Below are 22,763 nucleotides of genomic sequence, written 5' to 3'. Positions count from 1 at the left end.
CTTAAGTGAAGGGTAGTTCCGATTGGCTAGAGACTTTCCAGTGCCTCTGTCCAGTAGGTGGGAAGAGGCAGGAGCCCTTGCAAAGGATTGAGAAAATTTGAATTAAAGTGACATGTCTTTCGGTTTTGTTTTTCTTAAATAGACCGGTTTGGGCTTGGCCAGGCAGGAAGAATACCTGGCTCTGTGAATGCCATGCGAGTTCTGAGCACAAGTACAGACCTCGAAGCTGCTGTCGCCGATGCTTTGGTAAGAGTCGCAGTGTGTGCAGTCTCTTTGACTTACTCAGCCACGGTTTTCTCTGTCCTACCAGAAAATCGCCTCCAAATCAGGGTACTAAATCACCCTGGGCACTCTGTAAAATTGTGTAAATACTGGGTAAACTGATATTGTCATCACTTTCTCTTTAAACTCCTATCCCTGTACGTAAGTGAAAATCGGCCCTCTACAAAAAATTCTCGCGCCAGGTGTTCGTTCTGTGCTCCTCAGTATCAAGGAAGTTTTGATGGCATTGGGCTTCTCTGATGTCATTGGGCTTCTTTTTTTTTTTTTTTCCCCTTTTCTCCATTTTTTTTTCCCCCAGCGTTTCCTTTTTTCGTTCTCCTGCTTCTATTGCTTTACAGGCTCTAATGGCATAGCCTACACGTATCATTATAATAGTAGGTAACAGAGTTTGTGGTTTGAAAATCTCGCATTGAATCCAGGACCACACTAGTTGTTCCTTGCGATTTTACCTTTGTTTGTTTGTCTTTAAAAATGAGTCATTATTTAAGGAAACTCCTAAATTTTAATGCCAGTGAAGTCTGAGGATATAAAGCACTGGTTGAATATGTTTTTGCCTCATTATAATGGAATATCTTAAAAATATATATATATAAAGTGAGTAGAGGTCCTTCAATTTGTGGTCAAATTGCTTTTTAAAGATGCGTTTCAGCTGGTAGTGACACTGCCTCTAGCATATTCTGGTTGATGTGCTCAGCATTTAAAATAGATCCTCTTTAGAACTGTCTGATCTCTGGCCTTGCTTGTGCTGTTTTAAGATATATTGTCTCTCTGAGGAAAAACGTATTATAACATCCTGCTTTCAGACACAGAAATTTTAAACCCAGCCCTGTTTTTCATCTGATCAAAATGTTATAGTCTGTGGCTAACAGGGATTCTCACTTTTCATCCCGTCCTGTGTCGCCCTCATTTATTCTTGCTCAGTCAGATTTCTTTGACAAGCGACTGTGAGCAAGCAGTTTGCCACTCTCCTGATGCTTTTCCTGTAAGCAGGGGCTGCCTGGCCAGCTCTATTCATCAGCCTTCTGTGTAGAAGGGCTTTTTTTCCTGGCAGGTACTGGAGTTTCAGGATAATTGCTCTAACCATGGCTCTGACTTCAGAGTCATGAGCTGGAACGGAACTCTGTGAAGCTATTTTTCCTTCCAAGCTGCAGCACTGAGAATCTGTCTCTTACTTATTCAGAGACCCTATTAGGAGGTCAGAGGGGTGGGAAATGATGGATGTGCAAAACCCTTAGTTAAATGGGACTTCCAGTTAAGGCGGGGGAGTTCCTCATTCTTTAAAGAACCGCCCAAGGGACTGTGCACAAAGTTCTAGGAGGCAGAGTCGGACTTGAGAATTTGAGCTTGGGCTTTCCTTGACTCGGGCTTTTCTCTGAGCTCTAGCTCTCGGTCCACTCAGGCTGCCCTTATTACTCTTTGTCCAAACTGCTTGGCCTCCCAGAGTGACCTGCTGCAGAAGAGAGAGCGCAAGAATGGTACACAGTGTTTGCCTCCCAGGGTAGAAGCCCCAGGGGCAGACAGAATCTAGCGTAGGAGCAGACAGGAGAACTAATGGTGACTTTCGGGATGTACCTCGGTGGTGTGGGAAGAGTTTTAGCATAGCAAGAAGTGTAGCGAGTACTGGAAGGCGTTTCTAGGAGGTGTAGGAAGGGCTAGGTAATGCCATTGTGAAAGCGTTCTTTGTTATTATTCACTTGATATGAATCGCTTGCTAACCTATATTTTTGGTTTGCTAAGATATGTTTTGCTGTACACTTTTGTTGCAAGAACAATCCCCACATATGCTTCTGACATAATTCTCTATGCTTTTTCCCCATCCTTCAATATTTTCCTGCCTACAGCTGTTAGGAGACTCCAGGAGCAAGGTACCAGTGCTTTAACTTTTGTTTTACAACTTCATTTTTTTCTGTTGCGAGTATATTTCCTTTAGGGGCTAGTGAAAGCACAAAGCATGTAGTGTAATTAGAAATTCTGGTCTGAATTACGATTTTGTCGAGTCTAGTGAAGCTGTTGTTAGCAATGGAATCAGTCCCCTCTCTCATCTGTTTTAGTGGGTTTTTTGTTTTTGTTTTTGTTTTTTTTTTGAATCTCAAGCTCTGCTCCTTCTGTCAGTGTTTTATTAACCCAGTTTGTGTCTACTTTTAATGTCATTACTATTTCATGAATGGATATATTCAACATTTTTCTTATTTTACAAATCTAGTTTGTTTATGTGTGTGTGTGTGTATATGATGATATAATTTATCATACTAACAAGGATACTTCTGAAAGTGAAAAGAGGTGCTACTTAACTCATTAATTCTGCTGGGACAAGAGGCATAAGGCAGAATTGTCCTGAGCAAGTTATGGTGGATGGACAAGCCATACATTATTAGAAAATTACGTTTGTGAAAGAAAAAAAAAGACAAAAGAAAATTGCATTTGTATGGTTTCAGCCAATTAACTTTTTTTTCTTTTAGGGAAAATTGTATCTTATCAGTTTAATAGCTGTTGCTATATTATTTATGGGTTTAACTTACAGTTTTGTATTCAGGGTAAGAGAAACGAATGAAGGGTCTGCAGGAAGGCTATTTGTGTTCAGATAATTTAAGCATCCTTTTACTTGGGCTACTCTGTCCCTGACATTTCAGTTTCAGACTTTCTTGAGGAAGCATGGATATTCCAACAAATTTTCCCACAGACCCTGCTCACAATAGATTGCTTCTGTTTGCGAAGGGCCCAGTGGGGGCGCATACCTGCAGGGTGGCAGGGGCTGAGCCAGGTTAGTTCACACACGCTCCCAGCAGGCGTGTGGGAGGTAGCATTCTTGTCATTTCAAAGATGAGGAAAGTGAAGCAGGAAGGTGAGGAGCTTTCTGAAGTTCCTCAGCCAGTCAGTGGCGGCCTGACTACCACTCGAGTCTGCCCCACTGCGAAGTCCACACACCGTCCTAGAGACCACACTCTTCCGTCTCTGCTACGGACTGCTCTGCCTGTTACTTACTATTCTGACTGGATGTCTGCTTTTAGGTTTTTATTTCCCTGATCTGTGAGTACAGGAAAGTGTGGTGCGTGCATACGTGTGTGTGCATGTGCGTGCGTATCTTTTTACCTGTAACTCTGTTGTTGATCTTGTGTGGTGTGACTCATGGTTATTTCACCTTCCCATGTCTTCCTCCATCACCCCCACCTTCGTTGGATCTGACAGAAGAAGCCTGTGAGGAGGAGGTACGAGCCGTATGGGATGTATTCAGATGATGACGCCAACAGCGATGCCTCAAGTGTTTGCTCTGAGCGCTCGTACGGCTCCAGGAATGGTGGCATTCCCCATTATCTGCGGCAGACTGAGGACGTAGCAGAAGTTCTCAACCACTGTGCCAGTTCCAACTGGTCAGAAAGGAAAGAAGGGCTTCTAGGCCTGCAGAACTTACTGAAGAGCCAAAGAACACTGAGGTGAGGACAAGGAGGCCAAGGTCGTGAGCCAAGTTTGAAGTCCCGTATTTACACTTAGCAGTGGTTTAAGGGGGCTCCCTGTCATTCAGGGAGTCCTTACCGAGTTCCAGGCGCGGGGGCAGGCACTGCGGGTGCTAAGATGACTAAGACATGGTCTTTGCCTTCCAAGGACTTTGAAATATCTTACAAATACTCTATTAGGTTTATAAAACATTTGGTTCCGTTACAGTTCATATTTATCTGGTAGGTGTTATTTGAGAAGTCTTGATACAGTTTGCAAGTTAGGTAAAAAATAACTCTGCTGGTTGGTATGGTTCATTATACTTTGGAGTTGTGGGTAAAATCATAGCAGTCTCAGCCTCAAATTTTGTAATATATGCATACATATAGCTTATAAACATGTATAGTAACGAGATACTAAAATGGAGTACTTTAAAGTAGTACCAGCCTTATTACTAGAGTTGATTATTTTGCTTTTTTCTTTGTTTCTATATCTCACAAATTTTCTAAAATGAGCATGTATCACACATACCAAAAAAGTATATGTTTATACCATATTTCATCAAATCTGAGGCACCGTTGATACACTGCTATTTTATATCCCTCTAAGAAATGCTGCTTATTAAACCATGGCAGTACTAATACATCTTTGATTATAAGATGAATCTCAAAATTACAGAGATGTTAAAATGTGAAAAATTGGGCAAGTTAGAATCCCTGAAGTACAGATACGATGTTCTTTGGAGATTTTTTCTAAGATAACCTGTGAGAGTGGGTAAGTTTGTGGTCACGGGTAGGCTCTGCACTGCTAAGTGAACCTTGACTAGTGGATCCCTGTGCTGTAAGTGTGCCCATCTGGTCTGTCCGACTCCACCCTGCTGTGTTCGTATCTGTTACGTGCCGTTCCCCCACCGAGAGGCCTTGAGAAGTTTTGTCATATGCTTTCTGAAATGCACATAGCCTCTGATGCTCTAGTGAGCTGTCGAAAACAAAATGAGGATTTAAAAAAAAAAGAGGATGGTTTGTTGAGATTATTATTCCTCAAGAATCTGCTTAATTCTGGCGATCCTGGTTTCTTGATTTTTAGTGTTCACCAAGTATCCATTGAAGAATCTCTAGAAATCTGTTGATTGGCATTGGTCTAACTAGATCGTGTTGTTAATAATGTTAAAGGATCATCAAACCAACTCATCTGTATGAAGGGGGGATTACTCAAGGGTGATTTGGGGAAGAGATGACGACGCTTATTCAAGCCTTGAAGGAAAAATGGGACTCAGTAGTATATATAGGTAAGGGTCAGAAAAGGCAAAAGGGCACTAACAGGAAATGAATGTTTTCTTGGTCTCAGCAGTGGCAGGAATGGCAGCGTTCCCTCCTTTAATCCTCCCTGTGGCCATTTGTTTGATACAGATCTAAAGACATCTGAGTACTTGGTAGCAAAACTGAGATTAAAATCCAGGTCCGTCTCACCCCAAAGCACATGCTTTTCTTATACTTTATCCCATTGCCTTTCATCTGTGGTAGGTGGAAAACAGACCTCAAATGAAATGAGCGGGGGATTTAGCTCAGGGCTTTGCCACTCCCATGTGTGCGAACTTTGGTAATCACTCTCTGAGATTCAGTTGCCTCATTTTGAGAGTCAAACTGTCGTGGTTTTATATTTCTACTTGATTTCATCATGAATTAAATAAAATGATTCGTTTGTGAAAAAAGCTTTAAAAAAGCTGTCACTAATCTCAGTGTTGACTCATTAAATTCTAAATTTATTTATTTCCATTTTATTCCCTCTAGTCGAGTAGAATTGAAAAGATTGTGTGAGATCTTCACCCGAATGTTTGCTGACCCTCACAGCAAGGTAAGTCTGGGACTCGTGCCTGCCGACGCCCCCTCTGCATGTCCACGTGAGCTGTATAATACACTACTTAAGAGTGAGAGAGAATTCCCCATAGCGCAGTTTAGACTTTACAGATATAACACCAGCTTCAGCAGCTTATGTTATATCTTTTAAAAAAGACTTCTTGGGAACTTCACATGTCCATAAAACTTGGAGCTAAATAAACTAAATAAAATTTGTTTTAAGAGTTAATGGAAAGAATAAGATATAGTCATATTCAGATGCTTTGGGGTACCTCCTGTTAGCCAAACGGTGGGCTACGTGCTAGAATAAAACATCATATTCTAATGCAATGCCTTTTTTTTTCTTAACAGAAATGAAAAAGATAATCAAGTCTATAATTATTCTTTTTTGTACCCCATGTAGAATTTGCCTATATAGGACAAGATAAAAAAAATAGAAGCATTTATGTAATGGATTTATTGAAAAATCAGGTTAAGCTATTTCTCCAAATAGAATTTTCCTGTCCCCAAGAATTTGCCCGATGGTGGCCACCTAGCTGGCATCCACACTCCCGGGGTCCAAGGAGAGCACTGAGTCCTGAGGGGGATCCCTGCTGGGAGGAAAACACCCCTGACTATGACCCAGGAATGGTGCTCAGAGAGGGACCCTTTACAGAAGCCTGCTTGGAGTTTAGATTTGAAACACATGCCATTAGTTTGGGAGGAATCCTAGTTGGATGCTTTTAGAGAAAGAAAATGGGGGGATTGAGTTTATTGGGCAAGTTTAAAGGATGGATAAAGGACAAGACCAGAAGTGCAAAAATTGGTAGAACCTTAAGTCAGCATAACCAAATCTCATATGCTTGACAGTGCAGGATTTCATGATCTCAGACCACAGTTTTCCTAGTAAAAATGGTCCCTTTTAAGTCTTAACGGGGAGAAGGAGACCTGCCATGGCCAGAAAGTCCAGCCAGTTATTGTGACTTCCTTTCCTTTTCTGCCCTTTCTCATCAGAGTCATCAGACATGCTCTGTCCAGTCATTCAGCACTCAGTACTTGCTCTGGGCTAGGGACACAGAAAACAACACGGGACCCCTGTTCTTTGAGATGCTCATGGGAGCCTAGAAGAATGAATGTGGGGGTTCTCTTTTTTCTGCAGGGGTAGTGGGTGGGAGACAGCAGTTCTCCTCAGTACTGGTCTTGAAGCATGTCTTAAAATTCCTGTGATGAACTTCACAGCAAGGTTAACATTAACAACATAAGTAGAATCCAAGAAAGGTTGAATTCTAGGGCCACAGAGATATCCAAAGATACAATTATCACGATTTTTCTCTAAGAATAAGTGTTTAAAAGCAGGAAGACTGGGGCACCTGGGTGGCTCAGTCAGTTGAGCATCAGACTCTTGATCTCGGCTCAGGTCTTGATCACAGGGTCATGAGTTTGGGCCCTGTGTTGGGCTCCATGCTGGGTGTGGAGCCTACTTCCAAAAAAAAAAAAAAAAGGCAGGAAGATTTTAAGCATAAGATTCATAAGAGAGCATAAGGGATGTTAGGTAGTATGGAGCATTGATGAAATTTCTGTTACCTGTCACCTCTAGATTGCTGATTCAGAACCAGAATGTGAGGATAAAGAAGGAAATTTGTTTCCATCAGAAGGCTCTTGTACAGTGAGTTTGGAGGTCTCAGTTTAGTTAATATTTGCTAGCTGCCTTTGAACTAAGCCAGGAATCCCATAGCTGGGGGCTCAGTGAGTTTTTTTTCTGAGCTGTCTCACGGGAGACCCCTGGTGGTTAATAGTTGCTGTGCTAGAACTGAGTAGGTATATTATAGCTGGGTTGTCCCAGTAGAGCATGACTCATTTATTAGCCAAGTAGGGGACACAGTGCTACTTATCTCTCTCAAATCGGTTCGAGGATAGTCCACTGTGGACTCTTATCTCACCTTATACAGCATTAATGATTGCACAGCAGCATGAGAATTATGTGGACTGTATCTTTTATTCTAAGCCATAATTTTTTATAGACTATATTGACTTTTATAATATCTTTTTATATTGTATTACTTTACAATATCTGAATTGGCCTACATCGAAATCTACAATGCTCAAGGTTTTTTTCCTCCCTCATCTTGTAACATTACTTGTTGAATGCTAGATAATGGACAGTAATAGTATGGAATTCTGATGGTTAAGAGAACTTTTTTTTTTTTTTTTAAGAGGAAGGAAGGATGGAAGGAAGAGAGGCCTCTAGGATTAAACTAATACCTTTCAGCAAAGTTAATTTCTCTCGGTACTGAATTTTGAAGGCATATTGAGGGAGGGGAAGAGTATCAGTATCAGTTTATAATCTTTTCAGGTCTTTTAAGAAACTGCATGAAAATGGTTATTAATTCACTGTGGACTAACATGGAATTTGTTTTGTTGCATGGCCTGGTTTGCGGTGGAATTCACAACAGAGAGTAAGTTCCGATCCTTTTTCCTTTATTTTTTTAATACATTTGTCTCCTCTAATATGACCAGTCCATTTTTAATAGAGACTTTGGAGGAAATTATGAATTACATATGTGAAATACTTGGTTTTCATTTGTGCCTAGGTTTTCAGTATGTTTTTGGAGACTCTTGTGGATTTTATTATAATTCATAAGGATGACTTGCAAGACTGGCTTTTTGTTCTTCTCACACAATTACTTAAGAAAATGGGAGCAGATTTACTTGGATCTGTGCAAGCAAAAGTTCAGAAGGCTCTAGATGTCACCAGGTAAGGTTTTAGAGGCCAGACCATTTTTTTTCCCCAGCTTTTGATATACAACTGACATATAATGTCGTGTAAGTTTGAAGTATATAACATGATGGCTTGATACATGTGTATATTGCTGAATGATTACCACAACGTTAGTTAACACATTCTTCACTCACATAATTGCCATTCTTTTGTTGTGGTGGTGGTAAGAACATTTCAGATCTATTCTCTTAGCAACTTTCAAGTGTGTAGTACAGTATCATTAATTGGAATCACCATTCTGTACTTTAGATCCCCAAAGCTGATTCATGTTGTAACTGGAAGCCTGTACCCCTTAACCAACATCTCCCCGTTTTTCCTACCCTGTACTCTCTGGCAGTCACCATTCTACTCTGCTTTTAGGGATTTGGCTTTTGGGAGAGGGCGCGGCGTGGGGATTCCACATATAAGCCTGATCATGCTTTATTTGTCTTTCTCTGTCTGGCTTATTTCACTTAGCATAATGCCCTCAGGGTCCATCCATGTTGTCACAAATGGCACCATTTTCTTCTTTTTTATGACCAAATAATATTCCTTTGTGTTTTGTTTTGTTTTTTCCATTCTTTTGTTGACAGACACTTAGGTTGTTTTATACCTTGGCTATTGTAAATAATGCTACAGTGACCATGAGGTCGGGTGTCTCTTCGAGATAGTGGTTTCATTCCCTTTGGTTACATACCCAGAAGTGGAGTTCCTGGATCATATGATGTTTCTGTTTTTAATTTTTTGAGGAACCTGTACTATTTTCTGTAGTGGCTGCACCAGTTGACATTCCCACCCACAGTGCAGAAGGGCTCCCTTTTCTCCACATCCTTGCCAACACTTGTTCTCTCTTGTCTTTTCTGATGATAGCTAGGAGCTGTGAGGTGATACCTCCTTGTGGTTTTGCTTTGCATTTTCCTGATAGTGATGTTGAGCATTTCATGTATTTGTTGGCCATTTGGATGTCATCTTTGGGAAAATGTCTCTTCACGTGGGCTAGACCATGTTGATGTTACAAGACTCTCATAGGTGGCTTTTTGCCATTCTCTTGTTACCCATGGTTTTGTCATCTGCTTGAATAAGTACTCTCTTACACAATTTCCACATTCTTTTGTTAACATATTTGTTGAAATGTTCCTGCATTTGATGAGATGAAATACCCATATCCTCCTTGAGCTGGTATTTTTGTGAACGCTCAAGACAAATTAAAAACAAATATAAAGCCTTGCAAATTGATTCTCTTCTCTTTGAAAGACATTTGAGTATTTATTTACATCCTTCTGAATACCTCAGTATTTTTAATACTTCCAACTTCTTACAAGTCATACTAGAAATTTTTCTAGCCACGTGTGATGTACCTTTTGTCCAGGTATAATCTCTGTTAGATTCATTAGGTCGGAGATTGCTAACACAGCAGTTGTACCCCTCTGGCTGTTATGAAGAAAGAGAGGATCTGTGGGGACTCAGAGGCATGTGAAAAACTGACCATGTGCTCTCATTGTTGAGCAACCTCTAATCAATTATCTCTACAGCTGTAGGTCCTCAACATACAAGTATTAGAACTTAAATGACCTCAGAAGACACTTGGCTGTAATGTCTTCATTATGATTTGGTGGAAGATAGAAGCTTGTGTGTCAGATTAATGAATTTTTAAATGAATAAACAAATAACTTCAGAGCAGATAATTCCCATCAGTACAGTAACTTTTATACAACCCAGTTACTATCCATTGGGCGATGACTGCATATTATAGAATTTCCAAAACGGAAGGACCCTTCCTCATTTTATTTTTTTAAATATTTTATTTAGTTATTTGACAGAGAGAGCACACAAGCAGGGGGAGCAGCAGGCAGAGGGAGAAGCAGGCTCCCCACTGAGCAGAGAGCCCGATGCAGGGCTCGATCCCCAGGACTCTGGGATCATGACCTGAGCTGAAGGCAGACGCTTACCATCTGAGCCACCCAGGCACCCCCCCTTCCTCATTTTATTAATGAGGAAACAGACTTTACTTGACTTGCCCGGGTCACATTCTGTGTTAGTAGCAGGCTGGGGGCTGGAATCCAGGCCTGCTGGTTGTTGCTCCGTTGTCTGTTTCTCTGCAGGCTGGTCTGTGGGCAGGCATCTTCCTGTAGGAGGGTGTGGATAGCCTTTGTACTTTTTCTTTCCTCTCTGGCTCCCTCAGCATAAACTCCCCTGCCATCATCCCCCACGCATACGTCTGTTAGATGTCTCTGACTGCAAAACATGCATTTGTTCCTCTACACACTGATGCCGACTGTTTTCTTTTGGTCCCTGACCCTGTAGATCTGTGCTGCTACAGAATTTTATTATCCAAATAGATCCCTTTTGATTTTCACTGAGGTCAGTGCTATATACTATATTTACAATAAGCCTTTCAAATGCCATCCCTCCTTGGGTTGAGTAAGTTTAGTGGAATTAGGGAACATACCTAGTGATACCAGTGTATCAGTGGATTTGTAAAGTTTAAGCCGGGGATTGACTAGAGGGGTGAGGCTGATCCAGCTTATAATAACTGAGTGAAGAGACAGGAGGGAGGGTGATGTGTGGGCCGGGGAGCTGCCATGTTGGCATGTGGGCCCAGTGGTACCAGACTTCTCAAGAAAGGTCAGAAATGTGGATTAAGGCAACACATTTGAGGGGTTTTTTTGTTTTTATTGTTTTGTTTTGTTTTTTAATGACACTCTGAAAGCCAAATAAAACATTTGTGAGCCAGACTTGGCCTAAAGGTCGCTTCCTTGATATAGGTGAATTTATGAATGGCAAAACCATTCAGAGTTTTAGGGATGGCAAGAATGTTAAGATTCTACTCCTAAACTTTGGTGATTAAGGAAAACCCTTTTATTATTTTCCTGGATGCCTCTTCCCTTTAAGAATCCTCTTCTGCTATGGTCTCTGAGAAACAAACTGAGGGTTCCGGGGGGGCGGGGGGATGGGTTAGCCTGGCGATGGGTATTAAAGAGGGCACGTATTGAATGGAGCACTGGGTGTTATACGCAAACAATGAATCATGGAACCCTACATCAAATAAATAGATGATAGATAGAGGGGGGAAAAAAAGAATCCTCTTTTGGGTAGATTTGGTCTAAGTCTCTAGAACACATTCATCATTCCCATTTCCTCGGCAGCTGAGATGCCTAGCTGTTTAAGCATATTTAGGATCAGTCCGTGAGTACTGGGGGCAGGGGTGAGGGGTTCCTGAGGGGATAGGCCTAACTGTGATCTGTTTCCTTTCCTTTGGCTGTGCCTAACCATGGGCACATTTCCAGATTAAACACACCAGTTTATACTTAAGTGGATTCTCCATTCTCCCCTTGCTGCAGAAGAAAAGAGAGGTGTTTTGTGTGTGGTTTGTCTACCTTGTTTCTTTAATTTATAGGCAGTATGAGTCAGAGAGTCCAAAGAAAGCAGTGCATTCGCTCAGTCCGTTATAACAGATGTTCGCTTTGCACAGTCTTTCCTGTTAGTGTGGAAGGTGTGTCTGCATTTTCCCACATGGACACCATTCTGCACTTTTAAACTAATGCTAGTGATTGCAGCACTTGAAGGGAGAGAGCACAGATTTTTGCTCACCAGGGCCCTCAGGATTACTCAGTTATGTCGAAAATGTGAAGCGGCTACAAGAAATGAGCTCAGGAACAGTCCAGAAGTGGAGCAGGAGAGGGGCTCTGAAGGCCCTGGCTTCTGCATATGTGTTGTAGCTGGATGGGGAGTTCCCTTGCTGGGTCTCTCATGGGCACTCAGCTGCGGAGACTCCACAGAACAGAGACCATAAGCAGTTGCCCAGTGGGACCAAGGGAGGACAGTGTGATTAGCCTTAGCAAGGTCAGCGGTAAGCAGCCCAGTCAGGATGAAAATTCAGATTTGGGAATTGGAAGTGCTTCTCATGAAGCAATATTCAGAAAGGTAGCTAGAGAGAAGATGAGCAGATTCCTTAGAAGGCAGGTAGGAATCTCTTCCTTAGTTTATTGCTTGGTCTTAATTTTTAAAATAGCATAACTCAAAGTAAGTGGAGTGTGTGTTTGGGGACTTTTAGCAGATTTTCCTTTTTCTGAATTTTCCATATAGTGTGTATTACTCTAGTATTTATATAAAATGAAAGGTACAATTAGTAAACTTAGTCAACTAAGGTCAGGCTTGCTTTTATATAAATTAGATTCATCTATAATGGTATATTTTCGTTACTGATATGGTTTTACATTACTTTTTCTAATAAGCCTTTCTTTAAAACTGAGTTTTTTTTCTTCTCTTAAACCTAGGGACTCCTTTCCATTTGATCAACAGTTTAACATTTTGATGAGATTTATTGTGGATCAAACTCAAACTCCTAACCTCAAGGTTGGTAACTATTTGTCAATTAGAGTTCAACCTCTATAAGTCAGATTTGCTTAAAATGTACTTTTTTGTTCATGATTCATATTTGGCTGTTATGAATAAATCTGTGAGCATCTTTGTACGACTGTTTGGGAATGTGTTCCCATTTCTCTTGGTTGAGTAGCTAGGAGAAAAGTTGTTGGTTTATTGGATAGTACGTGTTTAACTTGATTCTAAACTGCAGAAATGGTTGCGCTATATTATATTCCTACCGGCAATATAATGGGAGGACTAGTCGTTCCACAGCCTACCGACATTTGGGTATTATTACTGTTTTTCACGGTATTTAAACTAGAAAGCTCTGATGCGTTGAGATAAGGTATCTTATTGGAATGTTTTTAATATTAACATTCTAACACATGAAAATTAATTGTTACCTATTTTGGAAAATCATATCTACGATAACAAGACTGAATCTGAGGGAGGGTGTTTGTTCATTTGAATGAGGTCACATACATCAACTGTTCTTTAATTGTTAACTTTTGTTGGGGTTTTAGCGTAGGCCCAATAAATAATAACTCTCTTCTCCAAAGGTGCAAGCCCATTGAAGCATCAGTGGAGAAGTTAGGCAGAGTATCAGCTTGATCGCTGAAAATGCTCCCTTGTAAGACATGGCCAAGGTTGTGTAAAAAACAAAGCTAAGTACTTCACGGTCAGTGGCAGCGCTGGAAATCCTGCAGCCTGCCCGCAGGGGCTCATGCCCTGCAGGTGTCTTGCCGCATACGGGAGGAGCAGAGTGTGCCTTCAGTCTAAAACTGAAGAGGTTTGAGCTGTATGCTACTCGCCCTGTTCCCAGACTTACCTATCCAGTCATTTCATGCTTTTGTCCCTGGTGGACGCTGCTCCCTGTGCAAACATAAATCCAGGAGGAAGGAGGTGTCCCCTCAAGAGTATTTACTTTGATCAGAATTCTGTTCACAGGTTCATAAAGTGTGCTTAATGTTTATAATTATTGGATCTTTCAGGTCAAAGTTGCAATCCTGAAGTACATTGAGTCCCTCGCTCGGCAGATGGATCCAACAGATTTTGTAAACTCTAGTGAGACGAGGCTTGCTGTTTCTAGAATTATAACCTGGACTACAGAACCAAAGAGTTCAGACGTGAGAAAGGTATGTCCAGGAGAGCTCAGGTGCAGCTTTAAACACACACTGTTCTCAGGCATGTGTTAGGAAAAGACATTTACCTAGAAACTTGCAAACCACCCCACACAGCTACACGGGATCCATTCTCACTCCTTTTCTGTGAAAACCAGACTTTGCTCTCGCCCTTATCTTCTCTGTCCAGTTCCACCTCGTCCCAGGCTTCTGACATCAAAATGAAAATCAGAAATCATGTATGATGGTTTCGTGCTTTCCTTAGGCATCTATTTTGTTCTTTTCAAATGTGAAAGCACTAGTAGTTTAGTGTCTCGTAAGGCCGTTGGTTTTCCATATGTCAGTTTCGTGACATGGACTTTGAGGACAGAATTGAAGATCTAAGGCTGCCCGGCCATAAGGTGCCTCACAGCAAAATGTGGCTGAATGTTTGCTAGGAATATGAATTGCTGAGTTTAAAAAGAACAAACAATTTTGGATTATATACCACACTTGGAACACACTCTTTTTGAGATGGGGGGCTGAATGAATGGGGAGGTAGAATTCAGATTTTGGAGCCCCTGGACACCAAGGTGTTTTTGTTTTTTTTCATCAGAAGAGAAGTATTGGCTACTTTCTTCAGAAGTGACACATTGAGGGGCATATAACAAAGTAATATAATAGTGCACAGGGACATACAGTAGTACAGAGAGTACCATTTCTCTTACTAGGTAGTGCTCTGCCTCAGGACCATTAACAGAGATTAATTATTATATGTGAAACTTGCCAATTCCTGACAGGTTGCAAGCACGCAACAAGTGTAAGCTCCTGTCTTTCTCTTCCTCTCTGCCTGTCCATGTCCTTATGTGCTTGAGTTTCACACGCAGTTGTTATTCTTTTACTCTGTATAGAAACTGAGTAGCCTTTATAAAATACTCTTTTAAAGCCAGCTTCCTCAGTGCAGCTTTCAGACCGAAAGTACTTGATTTTGGTTATTTGTGTATAATCACGAGCTTTGCTTTGTTTCTTCTGTGCCATACTCCTTCTACATTTAGCCTGACCAATGGAGTGCTTTGGCTTTGATAATGTGGACCACTTGGGTCCAGGCAGGAAAAAAGAAAAGGAGGATTCCAAGCAATAGCTAGCAGGAGTGGTGTATTTCCAAATGCAAACTAACACTTAGCTCCTCCTCCAGTGGAGTTCAAAGACAACAGAAGAATTCTCTGGAAGGTTTCTTTGAAACGGTCACGGGTCATGTAAGTCCTGTGTCCACTGTGTAGTAATAAACTAAGTTGTCCAAGGTCAAAGGAAAAAGGGCAAATCTTATTCAAGCACTCTTTCAAAATTATCATCAAAAGAGCATTTCACTGGCAACCTTTAATGTAGCCATTAAGCCAGTGTTGGATTAGGGAGGAACAGTAGGAGGTGGTTCAGTGATTTGGTTGGTATGTAAGTCACAAACAGATACTTCTGTTGTAATTTTCAAAATCACAAGATTGGCCAATAAATACAAAAGCCTTCAGGACAGCTTTCTATCTTTAGTCGTAACACATGTGTGCGTGTGTGTGTGTGTTCCGTTTATAATTGGATGTTACTTAAATATTCCCTCCTGTAGGGCTGAAACATACTCTAGACTTACCATGATTAGGGCCTGCGTGAGAGCAGCTCACTTTCATCATAACGTCCACTTTCTCTGGACATGCACATTAGAAATTTGAACTAGAATTTATTTTCCTAACTTTTCTAAACAGGTTGTTATAGGAACTTTTTTCCTTGAGTTCCTTTGCCTTAGGCTCCAGTACACTCAACTTATTTTACTACTAGCTTAAGTCAAATATGGTTAAGATACTGAATTTATTGCCAGAAATCACATGGTTCATTTACTGTTGATCTCCAACACTTAATTTCAGTCTTTTTGGATCCTATAGTGGGCTTCACAAAGCCTGGTCTCCATTGGTATTCCGCTTCTGTTGCCTGCTTTCACTTCCCCTTTCACATCTTGAGGACTGCTTAATACCTACCTCACCGTCAGACTGAGTTCAAACCCAGGTTCTGGGACAGTAATCCTGATTTTCAGAAAATTTGGAAAGCTTTATTACATTAGTAGTTCTCAGTCCTGGCTGCAATCAAAATCAACCTCAATTCCTGGGCTCTACCCCAGGTAATTTGGCTTAATTAATAAAAAGTGTGGACAGCATTTTGGGTCTCACTGGCTGTTGGTTGATTTTTAACGCACAGAGTTGAGACCCATTGTTTTAGAACATTACCCTGGGGTTGAACCTCAACATATACAGACTATTAGTGTTGACCTGGTTGCCACTAATTTTCTTGGTCCCAGCCTTCATCATCAGGATCTTCAGGACTAGGTTTGGACTTGCTGCTCCCCAGTGCCTTCCCCACCTCCCTATTTTCACTCACCCTGTATACTCAGCACTGAGCACAATACAAAGTAGACATTTAATAAACATTTTGAATGAATTAATGAATGATAAATGTCCAAAGAGAAATAATCTAATTTTACGTAGCATGTCAAAGCCATCATTTTCAAAACCATAGTGTTGGAGGCCCCTGTTTTGACCTCTGTATTAGTCTTCTGTTGAACACCAAATCACCACAGACTTAACAGCTTGAAACTACACAAATTTATTATGTTGTAATTTCTGTGATTCAGGAATCTGGCACATGGTCTCTGGGTCCTCTGCTTAAGATCTTAACAGACGGAAATCAAGGTGTTGTCTGGGTTTTTGGTCTCCTCTGGCTCACTGTTGCTTGGCTGAATTCCATTCCTTACAGGAGTGGGGCCGAGGTGCCTGTTTTCTTGCTGACTGCCAGCACGGGTGTTCTCAGCTCACAGAGGTTACCTGCCACCCCGTCTGCCACATGGCCCTTTCCACAACACGGCAGTTTGCTTTTTCAAAGCCAGCAGGAGAATATTTGGGGAAAAAATTTCCCCAGACGTCCAAGATTTGCTGAAAAACCTTAATCTACCCATCTAAGAGTATTAATTTTCTGCCAACAGTAGTTGAGGAGTTTGTAGACAGTATAATTCATTCTACACAATCCTATTTGGGAAAGCACTTTAAGCTGATAGAACTCTTGATTTGTTGTTAACATTTTTAATAATTTACTTTGTTTCCCTTTTCATCTCAGCATTTTGGGGTGTTTGATGTTGGAGAGAGAGGGGTGTCTAAATATTTAAGATGTTTTGAAGAGGAGGGAAGAGGCACAGCCAGAACCGGAACGCAAGCCAGTCAGCAGTGGAGTGTGCTTAGGCCCAAACTGATGGGGGCTAGCAGGAAAGGCTCCCCCCGACCCAGACCTTCACTGGCCTGCTTTATTCTCAAAGTAACCTTGTTTCTGTTTTAGGTATGGGAGCCCTGACTAGTTGTGTTGGCCATACTATACCTTTCTGAAGGCGCTGTGTTGATATTAAGATACTATAATGTGGGGCGCCTGGGTGGCTCAGTCGGTTAAGCGTCCGACTTTTGACATTTGTTCAGGTCGTGATCTCAGGGTCATGAGATTGAGCCCCACATTGGGCTCAGTGCTGAGTGCGGAGTCTGCTTGAGGTTCTCTCCCTCTCTCAAATAAGTAAATCTTAAAAAAAAAAAAAAGATAACAATGTATTGACAGTAGGAAGTAGATTCTGGAGTTTGACCTTTTTTGACTTTTGCCTCTGCCACTCGTTGGTGTAAGCTGGCACCGTAACCTCTTAATTCTTGTTTGTTCCCAAAAAATGGGAATGAAAATCCCTGCCTCAGGCTTCAATGGGAGAACTAGTAGAGAAAAATAGCTAAATATTACTTCATTTATGTTGCAGCCCCTGCTCTTGGTGGTTTTGGTTTTGCTGTTGCTATTTGTGGAGCAAATGGAGAACCCAATTTTTTCCAGCATTGGGAAGATTTTTTTTTTTTCCCCCATCAACCAAAGGGAATGTGATAATGCAGTAGAATTTTGAATGGTATGTTTATATTTCAGGATTCAGAATCCTTGTGGGTTTGGTTATCATATGTGATCCTCTGACATTTCGCACCTACATTGTCAGATGTGATAGCAGATTTAGCCCCCACATGTTTTGAGAGATGTGATAACTGAAAGCATGGCAAAGAAGCCTAGAAAGTACAAAGATGGTATTGCCTGGAGCAGGAAGATGATAGAAACCTTCAAAAGGTGAAATTTCTAACTGGAAAAAAAAAATTTTTTTTTTTCTTTTTTAGAGAGAGGGAGTGAGGGAGAGAGAGGAGGGGCAGAGGGAGAGGGAGTATCTTATGACCTTGAGGTCATCACCTGAGCCAAAATCAAGAGTCGGACGCTTAACCAACTGTGCCACCCACATGCCCCTCTAACTGAAAAATGTTCAAGTCTGATTACTGGTAGGCAGCGTGGCCTAGCCTCAAAGCTCAGGGTTTTCCCATCAAACAGGATTTGAGGCTCAACTAAACTGTGACAGGCTCTTTCAAGAAACGAGTTGACCCTTTTTGGTCTCCTTCTGACCCTTGCATCGCATAAGGCAAGAGTGCTACAACTGCTGGCGAGGATTATGGTTATTACGCACCTAGCAAATGATAGAGGTTTGAAACTGGTCATTACTGTTGTTATTCTTCCTATTCCTAGCTGTTAGATTATGTATACCTAGGTGATTTTGTAAAAGAAACCAAATACTTTCACAGCTCACAAATAACCCTGGTTTAAGCACTTGCTTCTTCTCTCATTAAATCCTACCGCCTTTCCTGTTTGTCAGTCCCCGCTTCAGCGTAGTCGAGTAGGTGAGGATTTCCCCACTAGGTCAGCTTCCACCTGCTCTGGGCCTGGAGAAGGAAACTTGGAAGAAAATTGTAAACAGGTAGATTTTAAACTATGTACTAATTTGAAAAAAGACACTTCATTGTTTGCATTTTAGATGATTAATACTGATTACCCTTGTCAAGACACTGAAAAAATTCCGAAGAAACCTAAAATTCATATAATACTACGTGATAGTGTGTGTCTGTGTGTGTGTAAATGCTTGTGTTTTAACGTGTTTTATGATTAACTTCCCTGCCCAAAGAAATAGCTATGTTGAGTGTAGACCTCTACTGTACTTTAGCAGAATGGTGAAGGAGAGGTACTAAATGAGAAATGTCTGAAGGTGTTGAGATACCCTTTCTTTGGTGATTTTCTAAAGCAATTTTTAACGACAATCCGGAGGGAGCACTAATCGTTGAATAAATGAGAAAACTTCTTTCCCTCCCCGAGTTTAAGTTTTCCCCAATTAATACCAGTGCTGAAGCATTTGTCAAAGCTTTATTGATCTCCTGTCTCAAAGAATTCTTTGCTGCTTTCAAGGCAGTTGATAGCCCTGGGAGTGCTTTCCACACAGTGGCAGTAAGATTCGAAGGACCTTCTGCCCTCACCTCCCAAATTCTCCTGTAGGGGTGTGAGTGGGAATCATTTCCTTGTAAGTTGCCGTTTGATCTTGGAAACCAGTAACCCTAGAGTTGTCCAGTAGAAAAAGTCAGCAGCAGCCTTGAGTGTTTTGTCCAGCCGCTTACCGGCCCCACCTCTTGTGGAAAGCAAGAGTTCAACAATGGGACAAGAACAGGCCTACTCTGCTCTTGCATTCATTATTGCACACGAGCGGTGCTGCAGGCTTTTTTAAACGACTCTCTCCAACTCAGTCCCCATATTTGGAATTATCACTTTAAAGAGAGTGTATTGATGGTAATGATAAATATAACCCAGTTTTCTTCCTTGCTTGGATTCTAGTGTTCTGACTTCTCACTATGACAGAGGGTTGTAGATAAGATATTTTAGGACCATAGCAGTCTCATTCCTTTTAAAACTGTGACGTAAAGTATTTTTAAAAGAACACATTTAAGTCATACTTTCTATCCATTTCTGGAGCTTGGACGTCATTAGAAAGGGTTTTACTTTGAAAACAGCTTTAAAAACCTAAGGGTGACTTTTGAAGACTGTATAGAATCATCTACATTTTGTATTTTGGAAAATGTAGAAATAAATTATACTCATATATATAAGTCACCGCAAATGTACCATCTTTCCAACTAGCTGTATTTTCAAAATTCCCCGTTTTTCTGTTTGATTTTTATCAAATGTAACGTTATGGTTATTGAAAAAGAAGTTTCTTTAGTGGGCCAGAAGTTAAAGTTGGCTGCACCTTCTTTTCCCATGTGACTAAGAGTCGTTGACAGCATGTAGCCATGAATTAGCACAATTTCTGGGCAGCCCTCTTGTTCCTAAAAGATCCCGCTAATTTTAGAATTTGCTTTATGAAAAACCTCAGATTACTTTGTGGTGTTGGATATCCTGTCATTCTGGGAAGAAATGTGGTTTTTATTTTTTTATTTTTTTTTAAAGATTTTATTTATTTATTCATGAGGGGGGAGAGAAGCAGAGGGAGAAGCAGGCTCCCAAGGAGCAGGGAGCCCGATGCGGGACTTGATCCCAGGATCCTGGGATCATGACCTGAGCCGAAGGCAGACGCTTAACCATCTGAGCCACCCAGGCGAAATGCGGTTTTTAAAGACAGTGGCACATTTCACATAAAAATATGCTATTCAGAAATATACTGTTATGTTTTATAATTTTCAAATGTCATTGTCAGTCATTAAAAAATAAGTCCCTAAGCTTTCTTACTAAATTGGTGACATTTTTTCTCCCTGCTAAATCAAGTCTGTTTTTTTCTGTCTGTTTGAAGTGCAGTTTTTTCTGCATGCATTTTTTTCCGTAACATCTAATAAAATGGTTTTTTAAGTGCACGGGTTACCTTGCATGAGTTTTGGAATTTGCTCCTATACAAATATACAGATCATTGTTAATATATATTACATTGGTGGTGAAATAGATTCTTTCAGATAACTATTTATTAAGAATGTTTCAATAATGAAATGTAAAAATGTAAATTTTAACACAATCAGTAACAATGTGTTTTGCCTCTGTCATGAAAGCACACAGGCCCCTTGGGATTTAATTTGGATGGAAAAGCTACTAATGACTATATTTGGAGGTCAAGGGAAAAAAGGAAGATACTTTTGCCCAATGCTGTGCTTAATAAATGCTTTTGATATGTCTAAAAAGTAGTTTTTGATGTTGTAAGAAAACATTCTACTGATATTTTAAGTTTCATAATTTTTATTTTTGGTTAAATATATTTGGGTCTCTGGATTATCTTTTTTTTTTTTTTTTTCCCTCTCCAGACAAAAATAATCATTTTGCCTTTACTGGATCCAGAATTAAATTTTAACATTGTGAAAGCATTGAAATATTTTGTGGTGTTTATTTCCAGAGCCTTTCTAAGCAAATAATATATTTTGTAATACCCTATATCATGGAAAAAAATATACAGAATAATTACTGCAATCCTAAAATTAGAGTGTGTTGGACAGATAAATGTATCCTTTCGGTCAGAAGATATTCAGAATGTTTTTCTTTCTTCTGACTCTCAGAAATTTGTTAAGAAATGCCATTATTTACTAAAGTTTTCTCTTGGCATAGTTTTTCTAAATGAAAACCCTTGGAACGAATTCCTCAGGCTTTTTTAGTGCCTGCTACTACTTAGTACCATAGAAAGCACATAACTTGTTAGAGAAACCTGAGTCTCATTGGGCTACTATTGCTTCAGCTAACTGCTTTCCCACCTTGCTGTAAGAGTGATCACCAGCAGTCCTGCAATATATTGTCTCAGTTAATAAAGAAAAGTAGAGCATTTGCCAAAACACAGAAGAGTATGTTTTTAATTTGTACCATAGAAGTCTGGTTTGCTGCCCATGGACTGTCTCCTCACTTCATAGGCATAACAGTAGGAGTTCTCCGGATGTATTTAAACTCTTTTTCTAGAATTTCTCAGTCCCTCAGAGTGGGCTTGAGGAAAAAGGCTGCTCAACGGGTTGCTCAGATAACCCGTTGGCAGCTCATGGAGAGTCTTGTTCTCCCCAGGATGCACCGGGAGCCCTGTCCAGTTCTGACTTAGTAGAGTGAACCATCGTCAGCCTTTTCACGTTCTTGGATTGTTTCATTTATGGGTTTACCAGCTTTGTGCCTAGTGCTGGACAACACAGGAAAAGTCATTTATTACAAGCATGCTATGGAAATCCAAGGCCAGGACGTGAAGATGAAACAGGGGTGTATTTTCCAGATTGAAGTCAGGCTATTTATAATTGATGATCTTATTTTCTCCAGATGCCTTTTGTTTGTGTTTTTTTATGACAAAGGTGTCCTCTTTGTTTTTTTTATTATTATTTACTTATACAAAAACATTTTTGTAAAACAATTTTAATGAAAGTTTTGACCAAAATATGCTATTGTCTATTACATAAATTAATCAAGTATTCTTTTTCCAGGCAGCACAAATTGTGCTGATCTCTCTGTTTGAATTGAACACTCCTGAATTCACCATGTTACTTGGTGCCTTGCCAAAAACATTCCAGGATGGTGCCACCAAACTCCTGCATAACCACCTCAAGAACGCCAGTAACACCAGTGTGGTGAGTGCTTGGTCACAATTGATACGTCTGTAGCGATCATGACCTCTGTGAATCCCTGGGCTAGACGTGCTCTAATAAAATGGCCAGCTTTCTTGTTCTCTTTTAGTAGATTGTGAGCATCTGGAGGGTGGGGGCCGTGTCTAATCCTGCCATATTCCCAATGAATGAGTGAACTTGGTATTTAAATATGGCCTTTTTTGGGCGCCTGGGTGGCTCAGTTGGTTAAGCGACTGCCTTCGGCTCAGGTCATGATCCTGGAGTCCTGTGATCGAGTCCCACATCGGGCTCCCTGCTTAGCAGGGAGTCTGCTTCTCCCTCTGACCCTCTTCCCTCTCGTGCTCTCTCTCATTCTCAAATAAATAAAATCTTTAAAAATAAATAAATAAATAAATATGGCCTTTTCTTACATGAGATTGTTCAATCAGTTAAATTTTTACTTGGTCATTTAGTCATTTATTCATTGAGTTACTTTCTTCATATGTAAAGATGGAAGTGCTCAATTTGTGTC

The 22,763-nt window shown here is 40.6% G+C and overlaps 1 protein-coding gene across 1 annotated transcript in view; it reads left to right on the top strand.

The window, feature by feature from the left end:
* Positions 1-22,763, top strand: part of CLASP1 (cytoplasmic linker associated protein 1) — a 260,166-nt gene that overhangs the window by 191,164 nt on the left and 46,239 nt on the right. The window contains exons 24-31 of the mRNA XM_088021764.1: positions 143-246; positions 2,124-2,147; positions 3,469-3,713; positions 5,505-5,568; positions 8,141-8,304; positions 12,585-12,663; positions 13,665-13,808; positions 22,112-22,255. Coding sequence (XP_087877890.1) covers positions 143-246; positions 2,124-2,147; positions 3,469-3,713; positions 5,505-5,568; positions 8,141-8,304; positions 12,585-12,663; positions 13,665-13,808; positions 22,112-22,255 — 968 coding nt within the window. The remainder of the gene's footprint in view (positions 1-142; positions 247-2,123; positions 2,148-3,468; positions 3,714-5,504; positions 5,569-8,140; positions 8,305-12,584; positions 12,664-13,664; positions 13,809-22,111; positions 22,256-22,763) is intronic.

Source organism: Eumetopias jubatus, unplaced genomic scaffold, assembly GCF_037043125.1.
Source record: "Eumetopias jubatus isolate StellerSeaLion01/CBP00866 unplaced genomic scaffold, mEumJub1_p1.0 scaffold_3, whole genome shotgun sequence".
Lineage (NCBI taxonomy): Eukaryota > Metazoa > Chordata > Mammalia > Carnivora > Otariidae > Eumetopias > Eumetopias jubatus.
The sequence above is the reverse complement of the archived record's forward strand: the minus strand, read 5'-3'. Positions and strand labels throughout refer to the sequence as shown.